Here is a 15,899-nt window from a genome sequence, read left to right on the forward strand (position 1 = left end):
GAGATCCTATAATTCAAAGACGTTCTTTGTGTTTCTATGGTGAGAACATTCACCTCTAGTATCGTCCATCTATTTAGGTGTACCTGCTTATTAAGCTTTCCCCATGCTTCAGGATGGAATTGGGGAATATGAGTCTTTGTTTTTCATAGAGTGTAGGACATATTCTAATGCGTAGACTCCTAGTTCAACTCAGCTAGTGACTAGTATGTTAGCGGTTTGTCCTCATTCACATCATATTAGTATTGAGTAGTATTACTATGCTCAGCCACGTTTCATATCACCAACTTGTACTTTCCCCCCTAATGTCTGACGACAGAACTTTGAGGAGCTCCAGGGGCGAGCTGCCAGTAAAACAGCGTTCTACGAAGCCCTGTCCAACTCTCTGGGTGGAGACGATGCCAATGCTTTTGTGAAGGCTGCAGCTACCTGGTTCTACTCCATGCAGCACTCTCCCTCTCCAGCCGGCTACAATCTCTTCTCTCAGGCTCTTAACAGTGCAACCAGGTGAGAAATGTGCTAAGCACACTACTGTATACAGTATTCATGTAGTTCCGGAATACCTTCCTCTTATTCATTGAATTCAGTGTATAAATATCAAATCAAATTGTATTAGTCATATGCGCCTAATACAACAGGCGTAAACCTCACAGTGAAATGCTTACTTATGAGCCCCTAACCAACAATGCAGTATAAGAAAAATAACGGATAAGAATAAGAAATAAAAGTAACAAGTAATTAAGGAGCAGCAGTAAAATAACAATAGTGAGTCTATATACAGGGGGTACCGGTACAGAGTCAATGTGGAGGCTATATACAGGTGGTACCGGTACAGAGTCAATGTGGAGGCTATATACAGGGGGTACCGGTACAGAGTCAATGTGGAGGCTATATACAGGGGGTACCAGTACAGAGTCAATGTGGAGGCTATATACAGGGTGTTACGGTACAGAGTCAATGTGGAGGCTATATACAGGGGGTACCAGTACAGAGTCAATGTGGAGGCTATATACAGGGTGTTACGGTACAGAGTCAATGTGGAGGCTATATACAGGGGGTACCAGTACAGAGTCAATGTGGAGGCTATATACAGGGGGTACCGGTACAGAGTCAATGTGGAGGCTATATACAGGGGGTACCAGTACAGAGTCAATGTGGAGGCTATATACAGGGGGTACCGGTACAGAGTCAATGTGGAGGCTATATACAGGGGATACCGGTACAGAGTCAATGTGGAGGCTATATGCAGGGGGTACCGGTACAGAGTCAATGTGGAGGCTATATACAGGGGGTACCGGTACAGAGTCAATGTGGAGGCTATATACAGGGGGTACCAGTACAGAGTCAATGTGGAGGCTATATACAGGGGGTACCAGTACAGAGTCAATGTGGAGGCTATATACAGGGGGTACCAGTACAGAGTCAATGTGGAGGCTATATGCAGGGGGTACCGGTACAGAGTCAATGTGCAGGGGCACCGGTTAGTTGAGGTAATATGTACATGTAGGTAGAGTTATTAAAGTGAATATGCATAGATGACAGCAGAGAGTAGCAGCGTTTTAATGAGTGGGGGGGTAGCCATTTGATTATACAGTTCCTGTATGGAGAAGCAAGCACCATAATAATCATGTCACAAGATACCATTCTCTGTTCAGTTCTGTGTATTCAGTTATTAGTTCAGTTCACTTCATTTATTTGGCCTTTTACAGGAATTTGTCTCTTCAAGTTTAAGAGCACTGAATTTTATACAATGAGTTCTGTTCAATGACTTCTAATCAAATCAAATCAAAGTTTATTTGTCACGTGTGCCGAATACAACAGGTGTAGACCTTACAGTGAAATGCTTACTTACAGGCTCTAACTAATAGTGCGAGAAAAAAAAGGTGTGTGTGTGTGTGTGTGTGTGTGTGTGTGTGTGTGTGTGTGTGTGTGTGTGTGTGTGTGTGTGTGTGTGTGTGTGTGTGTGTGTGTGTGTGTGTGTGTGTGTGTGTGTGTGTGTGTGTGTGTGTGTGTTTGTGTGTGTGTGTGTGTAGGTAAGTAAAGAAATAGAACAACAGTAAAAATGCATTTGAAAATAACAGTAGCAAGGCTATAGACAGACACCGGTTAGTCAGGCTTATTGAGGTAGTATGTACATGTAGATATGGTTAAAGTGACTATGCATATATGATGAACAGAGAGTAGCAGTAGCATAAAAAGAGGGGTTGGCGGGTGGTGGGTGGTGGGACACAATGCAGATAGCCTGGTTAGCCAATGTGCGGGAGCACTGGTTGGTCGGGCCAATTGAGGTAGTATGTACATGAATGTATAGTTAAAGTGACTATGCATATATGATAAACAGAGAGTAGCAGCAGAGGGGGGGGGGGGGGGGGGGCACAGTGAGTTCTGTTCAATGAGTTCTATACAGTGAGTTCTGTACAGTGAGTTTTGTACAGTGAGTTTTGTACAGTGAGTTTTGTACAGTGAGTTTTGTACAGTGAGTGTTGTACAGTGAGTGTTGTACAGTGAGTTCTGTACAGTGAGTTCTGTACAGTGAGTTTTGTACAGTGAGTTTTGTACAGTGAGTTCTGTACAGTGAGTTCTGTACAGTGAGTTCTGTACAGTGAGTTCTGTACAGTGAGTTGTATACAGTGAATTCTGTTCAGTGAGTTCTATACAGTGAGTGTTATACAGTGAGTGTTGTACAGTGAGTGTTGTACAGTGAGTGTTGTACAGTGAGTTTTGTACAGTGAGTTTTGTACAGTGAGTTTTATACAGTGAGTTTTATACAGTGAGTTTTATACAGTGAGTTACAGTGCCTTCAGAAAGTATTCATATCCCTTGACTTATTCCACATGTTGTAATACAGCCTGAATTCAAAATGGATTAAATGCATATTTTTCCTCACCCATCTACACACAATACCCTATAATGACAAATGTATTGAAAATGAAAGACAGAAATATCTCATTTACATAAGTATTCACACCTGATACACCTTTGGCGGAGATTAAAGCTTTAAGTCGTCTTGTGTATGTCTGTATCAGCTTTGCACGTCTGGATTTTGAGATTTTCTCTCATTCTTCCTTGCTGATTTTCTCAAATCTGTTAAATTAGATGGTTGAGCGGCGGTGATCAGCAATCTTCAAGTCTTTCCACAGATTTTCAATGGGATTCAAGTTTGGGCTTTGGCGGGGCCACTCAAATACTTTCACATTCTTGTTCTGAAGCCATTCCTGCATTGCTTTGGCTCTATGCTTGCCTTGCAGTCATTGTCCTATTGGAATGTAAATCTTCACCCCCAGTCTAAGGTCGTTTGCACTCTGAAACAGGTTCTCATATAGGATCTTCCTATATTTTTTTCCTATATTTTCCTCTATCCTTACCAGTCTCCCAGTCCCTGCCGCTGAAAAGCCTCCCCATAGCATGATGCTGCCACCACCATGCTTCACAGTTGGGATGGTGTTAGAAGGGTGATGAGCTATGCCTGGTTTTGTCCAAACATAGTGCTTTGCATTCAGGCCAAAGAGTTACATTTTTGTCAGACCACAGAATATTTTGCCTTATGCTCAGTCTTTCATGGGCCTTTTTGCAAACTCCAGGCGTGCTGTCATGTGCCATTTTCTCAGGAGTGGCTTCCGTCTGACCACTCTTCCATAAAGCCCAGATTGGTGAAGCGCTGTAGAGACTGTTGTCCTTCTGGTAGGTTCTCCCATCTCAGCCAAGGAACTCTGCAGTTTTGTCAGAGTGGTCATTGGGTTCTTGGTCTCCTCCCTGACCAAGGTCCTTCTTGCCTGGTTGCTCAGTTAGGTCAGACAGGCAGCTCTAGACAGAGTCTGGGTTGTTCCATATTTTTTCAACTTCCCGATGATGAAGACCACTGTGCTCTTGGAAACTTTCAACACTCTTGAAATTGTTTTATACCCTTCCCCAGATATATGCCTCATCACAATTGAGATCAGAGATCTACGGACAGTTCCTTGGACTTCATGGTATAGTTTCTGCTCTGACATCCACTGTCAACTGTGGGACCTTATATAGTCAGGTGTGTTTCTTTCTAAATCATGTTCAAACAATTGAATTGGCCACAGGTGGACTCCAATCAAGTTGTAGTGACATCTCAAAGATGATCAAAGGATATTGAATGCACCTTGAGCTTAATTTGGAATGTCACAAGAAAGGGGTATGAATACATATTTTTTTGGTTGATAAGTTGGTAACAAATTCGAAAAACATGTTTCACTTTGTCATTATTGGATATTGTGTGCAGATGGGTGAGAGCATGTTTTATTTAATCCATTTTTAATTCAGGCTCTAACACAACAACATGTGGAATACGTCAAGGGGTATGAATACTTTCTGAAGGCCATACATTGAGTTCTGTGCAGTGAGTTCTGTGCATTGAGTTCTGTGCAGTGAGTTCTGCGCAGTGAGTTCTGCGCATCTAACACAACAACATGTGGAATACGTCAAGGGGTATGAATACTTTCTGAAGGCCATACATTGAGTTCTGTGCAGTGAGTTCTGTGCAGTGAGTTCTGCGCAGTGAGTTCTGCGCAGTGAGTTCTGCGCAGTGAGTTCTGCGCAGTGAGTTCTGCGCAGTGAGCTCTGTGCAGTGAATTCTGTACAGTGAATTCTATGCAGTGCAGAGTGAGTGGAAACTCATAGCTAGACTATTGACCTCTTTACACTGTCATATGTTGCTTTACTGTGATTGACAAATGACACCCTATTCCCTATATAGTGGACTACTTTAGACCAGAGCCCTGTGGGAGCCCTGTGGCTCCTGTTCAAAAGTAGTGCACTATAAAGGGAATAGGGTGCCATTTGGGACGCAACTATGAAGAGCTGGAACAGAGTGTGTTTCACTTGTGGTCTTGAGGAAGGAAACAGCCAGCCGAGTGAAGACTGAAATAACCTGAGGATTTAGAAGGACTGTGTGAACTGTTTTACTGATGGTGTTAGAAGCAGTGTGTTTAGAAAAGAAAGGAATGTAACAATTCAGAAATAGAACTACTAGTGCCGTGGCTCTGCCATTTAACTTGGCCCTGACATGTGGCGCAGACCAAGCTTTTCACCAGAATTGTGCCATAAGAAAACAGTATATGTCAGGGCCCATATTCATAAAGCGTCTTAGAGAAGGAATCCTGATCTAGGACCAGTTTTGCCTTTTGGATTATAAAATTAATGGATAGATAGAATCTGATTCTATACTGAACAAAAATATAAATGCAACATGCAACAATTTCAAAGATTTTACTGAGTTACAGTTCATATAAGGAAATCAGTCAATTGAAATAAATTCATTATGCCTTAATCTATGGATTTCACATGACTGGGCAGGGGTGCAGCTATGGGTGGGCCTTGGAGGGCATAGGCCCACCCACTTGGCAGCCAGGCCAAGCCAATCGGAATGAGTTTTTCCCCACAAAAGGACTTCATTACAGACAAAAATACTCCTCAGCACCCCCTCTCACATGATCCTGCAGATGAAGAAGCTGGATGTGGAGGTACTGGGCTGGTGTGGTTACACGTGGTCTGCAGTTGTGAGTCCGGTTGGACGTACTGCCAAATTCTCTAAAACTACGTTGGAGGCGGCTTATGGTAGAGACATGAACATTCAGTTCTCTGGCAACAGCTCTGGTCGACATTCCTGCAGTCTGCATGCCAATTGTACTCACCCTGACAACTTGAGACATCTGCGACATTGTGTTGTGTGACAAAACTGATCATTTTAAAGTGGCCTTTAATCGTCCACGGTGCACCTGTGCAATGATCATGCTGTTTAATCAGCTTCTTGATATGCCACACCTGTCACAGGTGGATGGATTATCTTGGCAACGGAGAAATGCTCACTAACAGGGATGTGAACAATTTATGCGCAACATCTGAGAGAAATACGCTTTTTGTGCGTTTGGAAAATTTGCTAGGATTTTGAATTTCAGCTCATGAAACATGGAACCAACACTTTACATGTTGCCTTTATATTTCTGTTCAGTGTAGATCAGCTCATGAATACGGTCCCAGATTCACTCAAGATCAATCATTTTTTTCTGTCATCTTATATGCAATGGATTCTGTACATACTGTATGTCTCTGTAGTTCTGCAGTATTGACAGAGATGTTCTGCATACAGTATTGACAGAGATGTTCTGAATACAGTATACCTGCAGTATTGACAGAGATGTTCTGAATACAGTATATCTGCAGTATTGACAGAGATGTTCTGCATACAGTATATCTGCAGTATTGACAGATGTTCTGAATACAGTATATCTGCAGTATTGACAGAGATGTTCTACATACAGTATATCTGCAGTATTGACAGAGATGTTCTACATATTTCTCCAGTATTGACAGAGATGTTCTGCATACAGTATATCTGCAGTATTGACAGATGTTCTGAATACAGTATATCTGCAGTATTGACAGAGATGTTCTGCATACAGTATATCTGCAGTATTGACAGATGTTCTGAATACGGTATATCTGCAGTATTGACAGAGATGTTCTACATATTTCTCCAGTATTGACAGAGATATCTTTCTAATGCCCTTGATCCAGGCTTCGGTAGTGATATGAATGGTTGCTGCTGCCTCTGCTCTTCAGCGTCTACTGCACTGGACTTCACCCACATAATAACTAGTGTCAAATATAGCAGGGAACAGGGCTGAGGCTGACCCACACAACACACCCATGGACCTGAGGTTAGCTCAGGATAACAACCGACCGATGCCTTGAAGACAAACAACAGCATATCTCACGTTCCCAATAAGACCATGTCTACATGTATTTTAGTAGAAGACTCCTGACCTGAAACTATCACTGTGCTAGGAGTTCTACTAGACATTCTCCAGAGTTCAAAATGCCTGGAATTAAAAGGCAGATATGTCCACTGCTTGTTTATCCAGATCCATCAGTGTATTTTGGCTGCAGCAGGAGTGGTCCTCACTCAGTAAATACCTGCCCTGCTGTAACACACTGGGGATGTCCCAAATGGCACCCTAATCCCTGCATAGTGAACTACACCTATAGGCACTGGTCAAAAGTAGTGCACTATATAGGGAATAGGGTGCCATTTGGAACCAAGTCTTAGTTAACTAGCCTGGCACTGTGGCAGCCAGACAGACCATCTCTTCTAAAGTGAAACCTAGTCTTAGTTAACTAGCCTGGCACTGTGGCAGCCAGACAGACCATATCTTCTAAAGTGAAACCTTGTCTTAGTTAACTAGCCTGGCACTGTGGCAGCCAGACAGACCATATCTTCTCAAGACACAAACATACACACTCACGGCCCTCAGTCACACATGTAAATGTTTGGTTTGTTAGACAACACTGTGTGAGTGATTGTCAGTGAACTGCTGTCCTGTCATGTATAGAATAGGTACACCTTGCTTTATCCTTTCTCTCACTCTTTGTCCCCAAAGAAAAGGGAAACAATGATGTGAAGTGTGTTTAATTTCTCAACAATCTCTCTCTCTCTCTTTGTCTCTGTCTCTCTGTATCTGTCTCTCTGTGTCTCTGTGCAGAGATCTCTTCATTGTGTGCCCCACCATAAAGATGGCCAACTTCTGGGCAGCTAACACCAGATCCAATGTGTTCATGTACCACCTGCCTGAGGACACCGCCCAGACCAGGTAATCACTGGGTGTGAGGAGGACTAGGCAGCCAGGAAGCCAGGTCAGGTCAGGGCTCCAGACCGTTGACTACTAGTCAAGTAGTACTTGCGTTAACTCAGACTACCTTGTTGTGTCCAGCAATACTATTACATTTGTGTTGCTAGGGAAGTGGCATGATAATCTATTATTTCTTTGTTTTGTTTCGCTGTGTTGCTAGGGAAGTGGCATGAGAATGTATTATTTGTTTTGTTTTGCTGTGTTGCTAGGGAAGTGGCATGATAATGTATTATTTATTTGTTTTGCTGTGTTGCTAGGGAAGTGGCATGATGATGTATTATTTATTTTGTTTTGCTGTGTTGCTAGGGAAGTGGCATGATGATGTATTATTTGTTTTGTTTTGCTGTGTTGCTAGGGAAGTGGCATGATGTATTATTTATTTGTTTTGCCGTGTTGCTAGGGAAGTGGCATGATGATGTATTATTTATTTTGTTTTGCTGTGTTGCTAGGGAAGTGGCATGATGATGTATTTATTTGTTTTGCCGTGTTGCTAGGGAAGTGGCATGATGTATTATTTATTTGTTTTGCCGTGTTGCTAGGTAAGTGGCATGATGATGTATTATTTATTTGTTTTGCTGTGTTGCTAGGGAAGTGGCATGATGATGTATTATTTATTTTGTTTTGCTGTGTTACTAGGGAAGTGGCATGATGATGTATTATTTATTTTGTTTTGCTGTGTTGCTAGGGAAGTGGCATGATGATGTATTATTTATTTTGTTTTGCTGTGTTGCTAGGGAAGTGGCATGATAATGTATTATTTATTTGTTTTGCTGTGTTGCTAGGGAAGTGGCATGATGATGTATTATTTATTTGTTTTGCTGTGTTGCTAGGGAAGTGGCATGATGATGTATTATTTATTTGTTTTGCTGTGTTGCTAGGGAAGTGGCATGATAATGTATTATTTATTTGTTTTGCTGTGTTGCTAGGGAAGTGGCATGATAATGTAGTGTTTATTTGTGTGTGATTTGTTTTCATTTCAGTGCTGACCTGTCAGTACCCCTGGATGTCCACTATGCTTTTGGCCTCCCTCACAGCCCCCTGACCTACGACCTGTTCACCAACACAGAGAGACGCCTCTCCCTACAGATGATGACCTACATGGCCAACTTCATCAAGTCCGGGTAAAAAAAAAAGAAAACGAAACAGAAATGACTTTAAATAAACACCAACCATACTTTATAGTGTTGCCTTTTCCATCTAAATCAATTTGTTTATTTTGTATTGTTTGTTACATCTAAACCAATCTGCATGACTGGAGAATACTGCCTCATGCATGTGGTGTCAGAATATATAATATCTGTCATTTAGCAGACACTTCGTGCGTACATCACGTCTCTTACTGTACGTTTTCTCTTTCTGAACAGAAATCCCAACCAGGCTCACAGTGTGTCCCGTGTGGCCTTCAGCGAGGCGGCGCTGCCCCCCTGGCATGCCTTCCAGCCTCACCCTGAGGGGGACAGCTATATGGAAGTGGAGCCAGGCCTCAGCAACCACAGGGGCCTCCGCAGGGCCCAGTGCTCCTTCTGGGCCGACTATGTCCCCGCTCTGACCGCCTCCACTGGTGGGTACAAGTCCAAACTGAAAATAAGATTAAGTAAAACTTCACTTTGCCAAACAAACCACAGACATCTTTGCCGGAAAAAAAACAATGACACTAACACAAAGGCTAAATAAAAAACACAAAACAAGTATTAATTATTCCCTTCCTGTTCTTTCAGTGTCAGGACATACATAGAAACATACAATGCATTCGGAAAGTATTCATACACCTTCCTTTTTCTTCATTTTGTTACGTTACAGCCTTATTCTAAAATGTATTCAATAATTTCCCCCCCCCTCATAAATCTATACACAATACCCAATAATGACAAAGAAAAACAGTTTTTTTGTTTGTTTTGCAAATGTATAAAACAGTTTTTTTTAAACGTATTTACATAAGTATTCAGACCCTTTGCTATGAGATTCAAAATTGAGCTCAGGTGCATCCTGTTTCCATTGATCATCCTTGAGATGTTTCTACAACTAGATTGGCATCCACCTGTGGTAAATTCAATTGATTGGACATGATTTAGAAAGGCACACACCTGTCTATGTAAGGTCGAACAGAGCAAAAACCAAGCCATGAGGTCGAAGGAATTGTCCGTAGAGCTCCGAGACAGGATTGTGTCGAGGCACAGATCTGCGGAAGGTACCAAAACATTTCTGCAGCATTGAATGTCCCCAAGAACTCAGTGGACTCCATCATTCTTAAATGGAAGAAGTTTGGAACCACCAAGACTCTTCCTAGAGCTGGCCACCCGGCCAAACTGAGCAATCGGGGCAGAAGGGCCTTGGTCAGGGAAGTGACCAAGAACCCAATGGTCACTCTGACAGAGTTCCTCTGTGGAGATGGGAGAACCTTCCAGAAAGACAACCATCTCTGCAGCACTCCATCAATCAGGCCTTTATGGTCGAGTGGCCAGACGGAAGCCACTCCTTAGTAAAAGGCACATGACAGCCAGCTTGGAGTTTGCCAAAAGGTATCTAAAGGACTTTTAAACCATGAGAACAAGATTCTCTCATCTGATGAAACCATGATTGAACTCTTTGGCCTGAATGCCAAGCGTCACGTCTGGAGGAAACCTGGCACCATCCCTATAGTGAAGCATGGTGCTGGCAGCATAATGCTGTGGGGATGGTTTTCAGCAGAAGGGACTAGGAGACTAGTCAGGATCGAGGAAAAGATGAACGGAGCAAAGTACAGAGAGATCCTTGAAGAAAACCTGCTCCAGAACGCTCAGGACCTCAGACTGGGGCGAATGTTCACCTTCCAACAGGACAAGACCTTAAGCACACAGCTAAGACAACGCAGGACTGGCTTCGGGACATGTCCTTGAATGGCCCAGCCAGAGCCCTGACTTGAACCAGATCTAACATCTATGGAGAGACCTGAAAATAGCTGTGCAGCGACGCTCCCCATCCAACCAGACAGAGCTTGAGAGGATCTGCAGAGAAGAATGGGAGAAACTCCCCAAATACAGGTGTGCCAAGCTTGTAGCGTCATACCCAAGAAGACTCGAGGCTGTTAATCGCTGCTAAAGGTGCTTCAACAAAGTACTGAGTACTTATGTAATATTTATAAAAACCTGTTTTTGCTTTGTCTTTATGGGTTATTGTGTGTAGATTGATGAGAAAAAAACAATGTAATCCATTTTAGAATAAGGCTGTAACGTAACAAAATGTGGAAAAAGTCAAGGGATCTGAATACTTTGCAACGTATGTAGCCAGTAATTAGAGGTTTGCTACTGTATGTACTTAGATGGTGCCAAACGTCCAGTCTCCGTCTGCAGAGCTTTAGGAAAAACATCCATATATCACCACTTTAGAGAAGCTACTCTTACTTCACAGGATGACTTGGTGTCACAAGAAAGATGTCTCTCTGTTTTTCAGGAAAACTTTCATCTGCTGTGTTGGAAGGGGAATCTGCTGGTTTGGGGGCTGGAACTCCAACACCAGAAACCAAGTTATTTGTTGATTTCTTGACAACTGTCACCCAGAGCAAACCCAAGTCAGAGAAGGATGCTTATAATTAGAAAGAACTTCCACACTACGTACTGTCTAATCTGCATTTAGGGTTTATCACTCACATATAGTGAGAAATGACATGTTGTTTCAACTGCCAAAGTAGTCTGTAAATTAAGTCGTGTCATTTAACTGCCTGTTAGTTTCCATAGAAATGAAATAAAACAATTGCATTACAAAATACTCCTGAAGTCTGTGATGTTGTTTACACTTCCTTCACGTCTAGAATAGTAATCAGGTAATCTCTCGTGATAGCCTGAACATTCAAATCAACTAGCTCATTTGGGTCTGTGTGCTGGGATTGGTAACCAAGGAGACATTTTCTAAGTAAGAGACATTAAATGAGTCAAATGGGATAATCTCCTGTGTCAGTTACTAGACTGATAACAGAGGTGTAAAACAGCTGTCTTATTGAAGTGAACGTTTGGTGAAAGTTTCCAGAAACTTCCATCCGTGTGAAGTCTTGTTTCACTTGGCTGCGTCCCAATTGTGTGTACCCTACTATTTTAGTGCACTAAGTTTGACCAGAGTCATATGGGCCCTGGTCCAACGTAGTGCACTATTTAGGGTGCCATTTGAGATGCACCCTTTGTGCGTTTAAGAAAGTGGATTGTTGGACAATTCCAGGTGTTCATAGCCACGGGGGGGTTGAAAGTAACAACCAACGAGTTATCTCACTAATCTAACAGAATGCTTGCCTTCATTTTCATACCAATGACTTTTCAAACCAACCAAAGGCCAAGAGCAACTAAGTACTCTTTCCAAGATGCCCCTCCTCTAGGAATGTTCCAAAATGATATCCCAAAATATACTGCTCAAAAAAATAAAGGGAACACTTATACAACACATCCTAGATCTGAATGAAAGAAATAATCTTATTAAATACTTTTTTTCTTTACATAGTTGAATGTGCTGACAACAAAATCACACAAAAATAATCAATGGAAATCCAATTTATCAACCCATGGAGGTCTGGATTTGGAGTCACACTCAAAATTAAAGTGGAAAACCACACTACAGGCTGATCCAACTTTGATGTAATGTCCTTAAAACAAGTCAAAATGAGGCTCAGTAGTGTGTGTGGCCTCCACGTGCCTGTATGACCTCCCTACAACGCCTGGGCATGCTCCTGATGAGGTGGCGGATGGTCTCCTGAGGGATCTCCTCCCAGACCTGGACTAAAGCATCCGCCAACTCCTGGACAGTCTGTGGTGCAACGTGGCGTTGGTGGATGGAGCGAGACATGATGTCCCAGATGTGCTCAATTGGATTCAGGTCTGGGGAACGGGCGGGCCAGTCCATAGCATCAATGCCTCCATCTTGCAGGAACTGCTGACACACTCCAGCCACATGAGGTCTAGCATTGTCTTGCATTAGGAGGAACCCAGGGCCAACCGCACCAGCATATGGTCTCACAAGGGGTCTGAGGATCTCGTCTCGGTACCTAATGGCAGTCAGGCTACCTCTGGCGAGCACATGGAGGGCTGTGCGGACCCCCAAAGAAATGCCACCCCACACCATGACTGACCCACCGCCAAACCGGTCATGCTGGAGGATGTTGCAGGCAGCAGAACGTTCTCCACGGCGTCTCCAGACTCTGTCACGTCTGTCACATGTGCTCAGTGTGAACCTGCTTTCATCTGTGAAGAGCACAGGGCGCCAGTGGCGAATTTGCCAATCTTGGTGTTCTCTGGCAAATGCCAAACGTCCTGCACGGTGTTGGGCTGTAAGCACAACCCCCACCTGTGGACGTCGGGCCCTCATACCACCGTCATGGAGTCTGTTTCTGACCGTTTGAGCAGACACATGCACATTTGTGGCCTGCTGGAGGTCATTTTGCAGGGCTCTGGCAGTGCTTCTCCTGCTCCTCCTTGCACAAAGGCGGAGGTAGCGGTCCTGCTGCTGGGTTGATGCCCTCCTACGGCCTCCTCCACGTCTCCTGATGTACTGGCCTGTCTCCTGGTAGCGCCTCCATGCTCTGGACACTATGCTGACAGATACAGCAAACCTTCTTGCCACAGCTCGCATTGATGTGCCATCCTGGATGAGCTGCACTACCTGAGCCACTTGTGTGGGTTGTAGACTCCGTCTCATGCTACCACTAGAGTGAAAGCACCGCCAGCATTCAAAAGTGACCAAAACATCAGCCAGGAAGCATAGGAACTGAGAAGTGGTCTGTGGTCCCCACCTGCAGAACCACTCCTTTATTGGGGGTGTCTTGCTAATTGCCTATAATTTCCACCTGTTGTCTATTCCATTTGCACAACAGCATGTGAAATGTATTGTCAATCAGTGTTGCTTCCTAAGTGGACAGTTTGATTTCACAGAAGTGTGATTGACTTGGAGTTACATTGTGTTGTTTAAGTGTTCCCTTTATTTTTTGAGCAGTGTATATTTCTACTATTATATATTAACACATAAACCAACACTTCAATAACGTTTGTCATTACTTCCTCTTTCAGTTATACATGTCACATTCTTGAATTTCTTCACCCGTAGGATAATTCATCACTTTGGCCAGTTGCTCGAAAGGAGACAACAAGAGATAAAATCTAAAAGATAACGGTGCCCATGAGGTCCCTCTAGTCCTAGTGGCCCCAGGGTTTACTACTGTAGAGACTGACTGAGCTGGCCCTAACCTTACAGGGTTTACTACTGTAGAGACTGACTGAGCTGGCCCTAACCTTACAGGGTTTATTACTGTAGAGACTGACTGAGCTGGCCCTAACCTTACAGGGTTTACTACTGTAGAGACTGACTGAGCTGGCCCTAACCTTACAGGGTTTATTACTGTAGAGACTGACTGAGCTGGCCCTAACCTTACAGGGTTTACTACTGTTCTGTAGAGACTGACTGAGCTGGCCCTAACCTTACATGACCGTAGCTAAGCTTTGTTCCTGGCGCTCACACACACTACACTGTTCTGTGTATGTTGTTCACATCCCACCTCATGGATGCCAAATAGATGAACAGAGAAATAAAAAGGAGTTATGTGATCTAGACAGATTAATGCTAGTCCTATCACACCACACCTATGCTTGTCCTCTGGACAGATTAATGCTAGGCCTATCACACCACACCTATGCTTGTCCTCTGGACAGATTAATGCTAGGCCTACCACACCTCTCCTTGTCCTCTGGACAGATTAATGCTAGGCCTACCACACCTCTCCATGTCCACTGGACAGATTAATGCTAGGCCTACCACACCACACCTCTCCATGTCCTCTGGACAGATTAATGCTAGGCCTACCACACCTCTCCTTGTCCTCTGGACAGATTAATGCTAGGCCTACCACACCACACCTCTCCATGTCCTCTGGACAGATTAATGCTAGGCCTACCACACCTCTCCTTGTCCTCTGGACAGATTAATGCTAGGCCTACCACACCACACCTCTCCATGTCCTCTGGACAGATTAATGCTAGGCCTACCACACCTCTCCTTGTCCTCTGGACAGATTAATGCTAGTCCTACCACACCTCTCCTTGTCCTCTGGACAGATTAATGCTAGGCCTATCACACCTATCCTTTTCCTCTGGACAGATTAATGCTAGGCCTACCACTCCTCTCCTTGTCCTCCAGACAGTGTAATGCTAGGTATATCACACCACACCTCTCCTTGTCCTCTAGTTCAACTACCAGTTCAAGAGGCCATGCTATGATGCAACTGGTGTTGCAGGTTGGTCTACATCCCAAATGGCACCCTATTCCCTATGTAGTGCACTATTTTTGACCAGAGCCATATGGGCCCTGGTCAAAAATAGTGCCCTTAATCTCATTTGGGATGCATCCACGATCTCCCAATCAACAAATATCAGCGCTTGTGATATTGTTCCTCATTAGAGAGGTCAACAGGTCAGTGTTCCGAGGGTTCACGGTCCTCATCAGAGAGGTCAACAGGTCAGTGTTCCGAGGGTTCACGGTCCTCATCAGAGAGGTCAACAGGTCAGTGTTCCGAGGGTTCACGGTCCTCATCAGAGAGGTCAACAGGTCAGTGTTCCGAGGGTTCACGGTCCTCATCAGAGAGGTCAACAGGTCAGTGTTCCGAGGGTTCACGGTCCTCATCAGAGAGGTCAACAGGTCAGTGTTCCGAGGGTTCACGGTCCTCATTAGAGAGGTCAACAGGTCAGTGTTCCGAGGGTTCACGGTCCTCATCAGAGAGGTCAACAGGTCAGTGTTCCGAGGGTTCACGGTCCTCATCAGAGAGGTCAACAGGTCAGTGTTCCGAGGGTTCACGCTCCTCATCAGAGAGGTCAACAGGTCAGTGTTCCGAGGGTTCACGGTCCTCATCAGAGAGGTCAACAGGTCAGTGTTCCGAGGGTTCACGGTCCTCATTAGAGAGGTCAACAGGTCAGTGTTCCGAGGGTTCACGGTCCTCATCAGAGAGGTCAACAGGTCAGTGTTCCGAGGGTTCACGGTCCTCATCAGAGAGGTCAACAGGTCAGTGTTCCGAGAATTCACGGTCCTCATCAGAGAGGTCAACAGGTTAGCTACAGTTAAATAAGGGATTTCCCATCCTCTCTGTCTACGTCCCCAAATGGCAACCTATTCCCTACATACAGTACTACACTGCAGGTCAAAAGAGCTGCACTATGTAGGGAATAGAGTACCATTTTGGACACAGTATCTTCTAAACCTGCCAGGATACCAGCAACTCTCTACAACTTTATTCTCCAAAAAGCA

The 15,899-nt window shown here is 44.1% G+C and overlaps 1 protein-coding gene across 1 annotated transcript in view; it reads left to right on the forward strand.

The window, feature by feature from the left end:
• LOC106573164 (thyroglobulin-like) overlaps window positions 1-11,396 on the forward strand; it is an 85,566-nt gene extending 74,170 nt beyond the window's left edge. The window contains exons 46-50 of the mRNA XM_082959374.1: window positions 317-504; window positions 7,506-7,613; window positions 8,633-8,773; window positions 9,017-9,213; window positions 11,082-11,396. Of these exons, the coding sequence (XP_082815500.1) occupies window positions 317-504; window positions 7,506-7,613; window positions 8,633-8,773; window positions 9,017-9,213; window positions 11,082-11,224 (777 nt within the window). The 3' untranslated portion in view covers window positions 11,225-11,396. The remainder of the gene's footprint in view (window positions 1-316; window positions 505-7,505; window positions 7,614-8,632; window positions 8,774-9,016; window positions 9,214-11,081) is intronic.
• Window positions 11,397-15,899: the final 4,503 nt, after the last annotated feature.

The sequence above is a fragment of the Salmo salar genome, chromosome 02 (genome assembly GCF_965601325.2).
Source record: "Salmo salar chromosome 02, fSalSal1, whole genome shotgun sequence".
NCBI classification, from domain to species: Eukaryota; Metazoa; Chordata; class Actinopteri; order Salmoniformes; family Salmonidae; genus Salmo; species Salmo salar.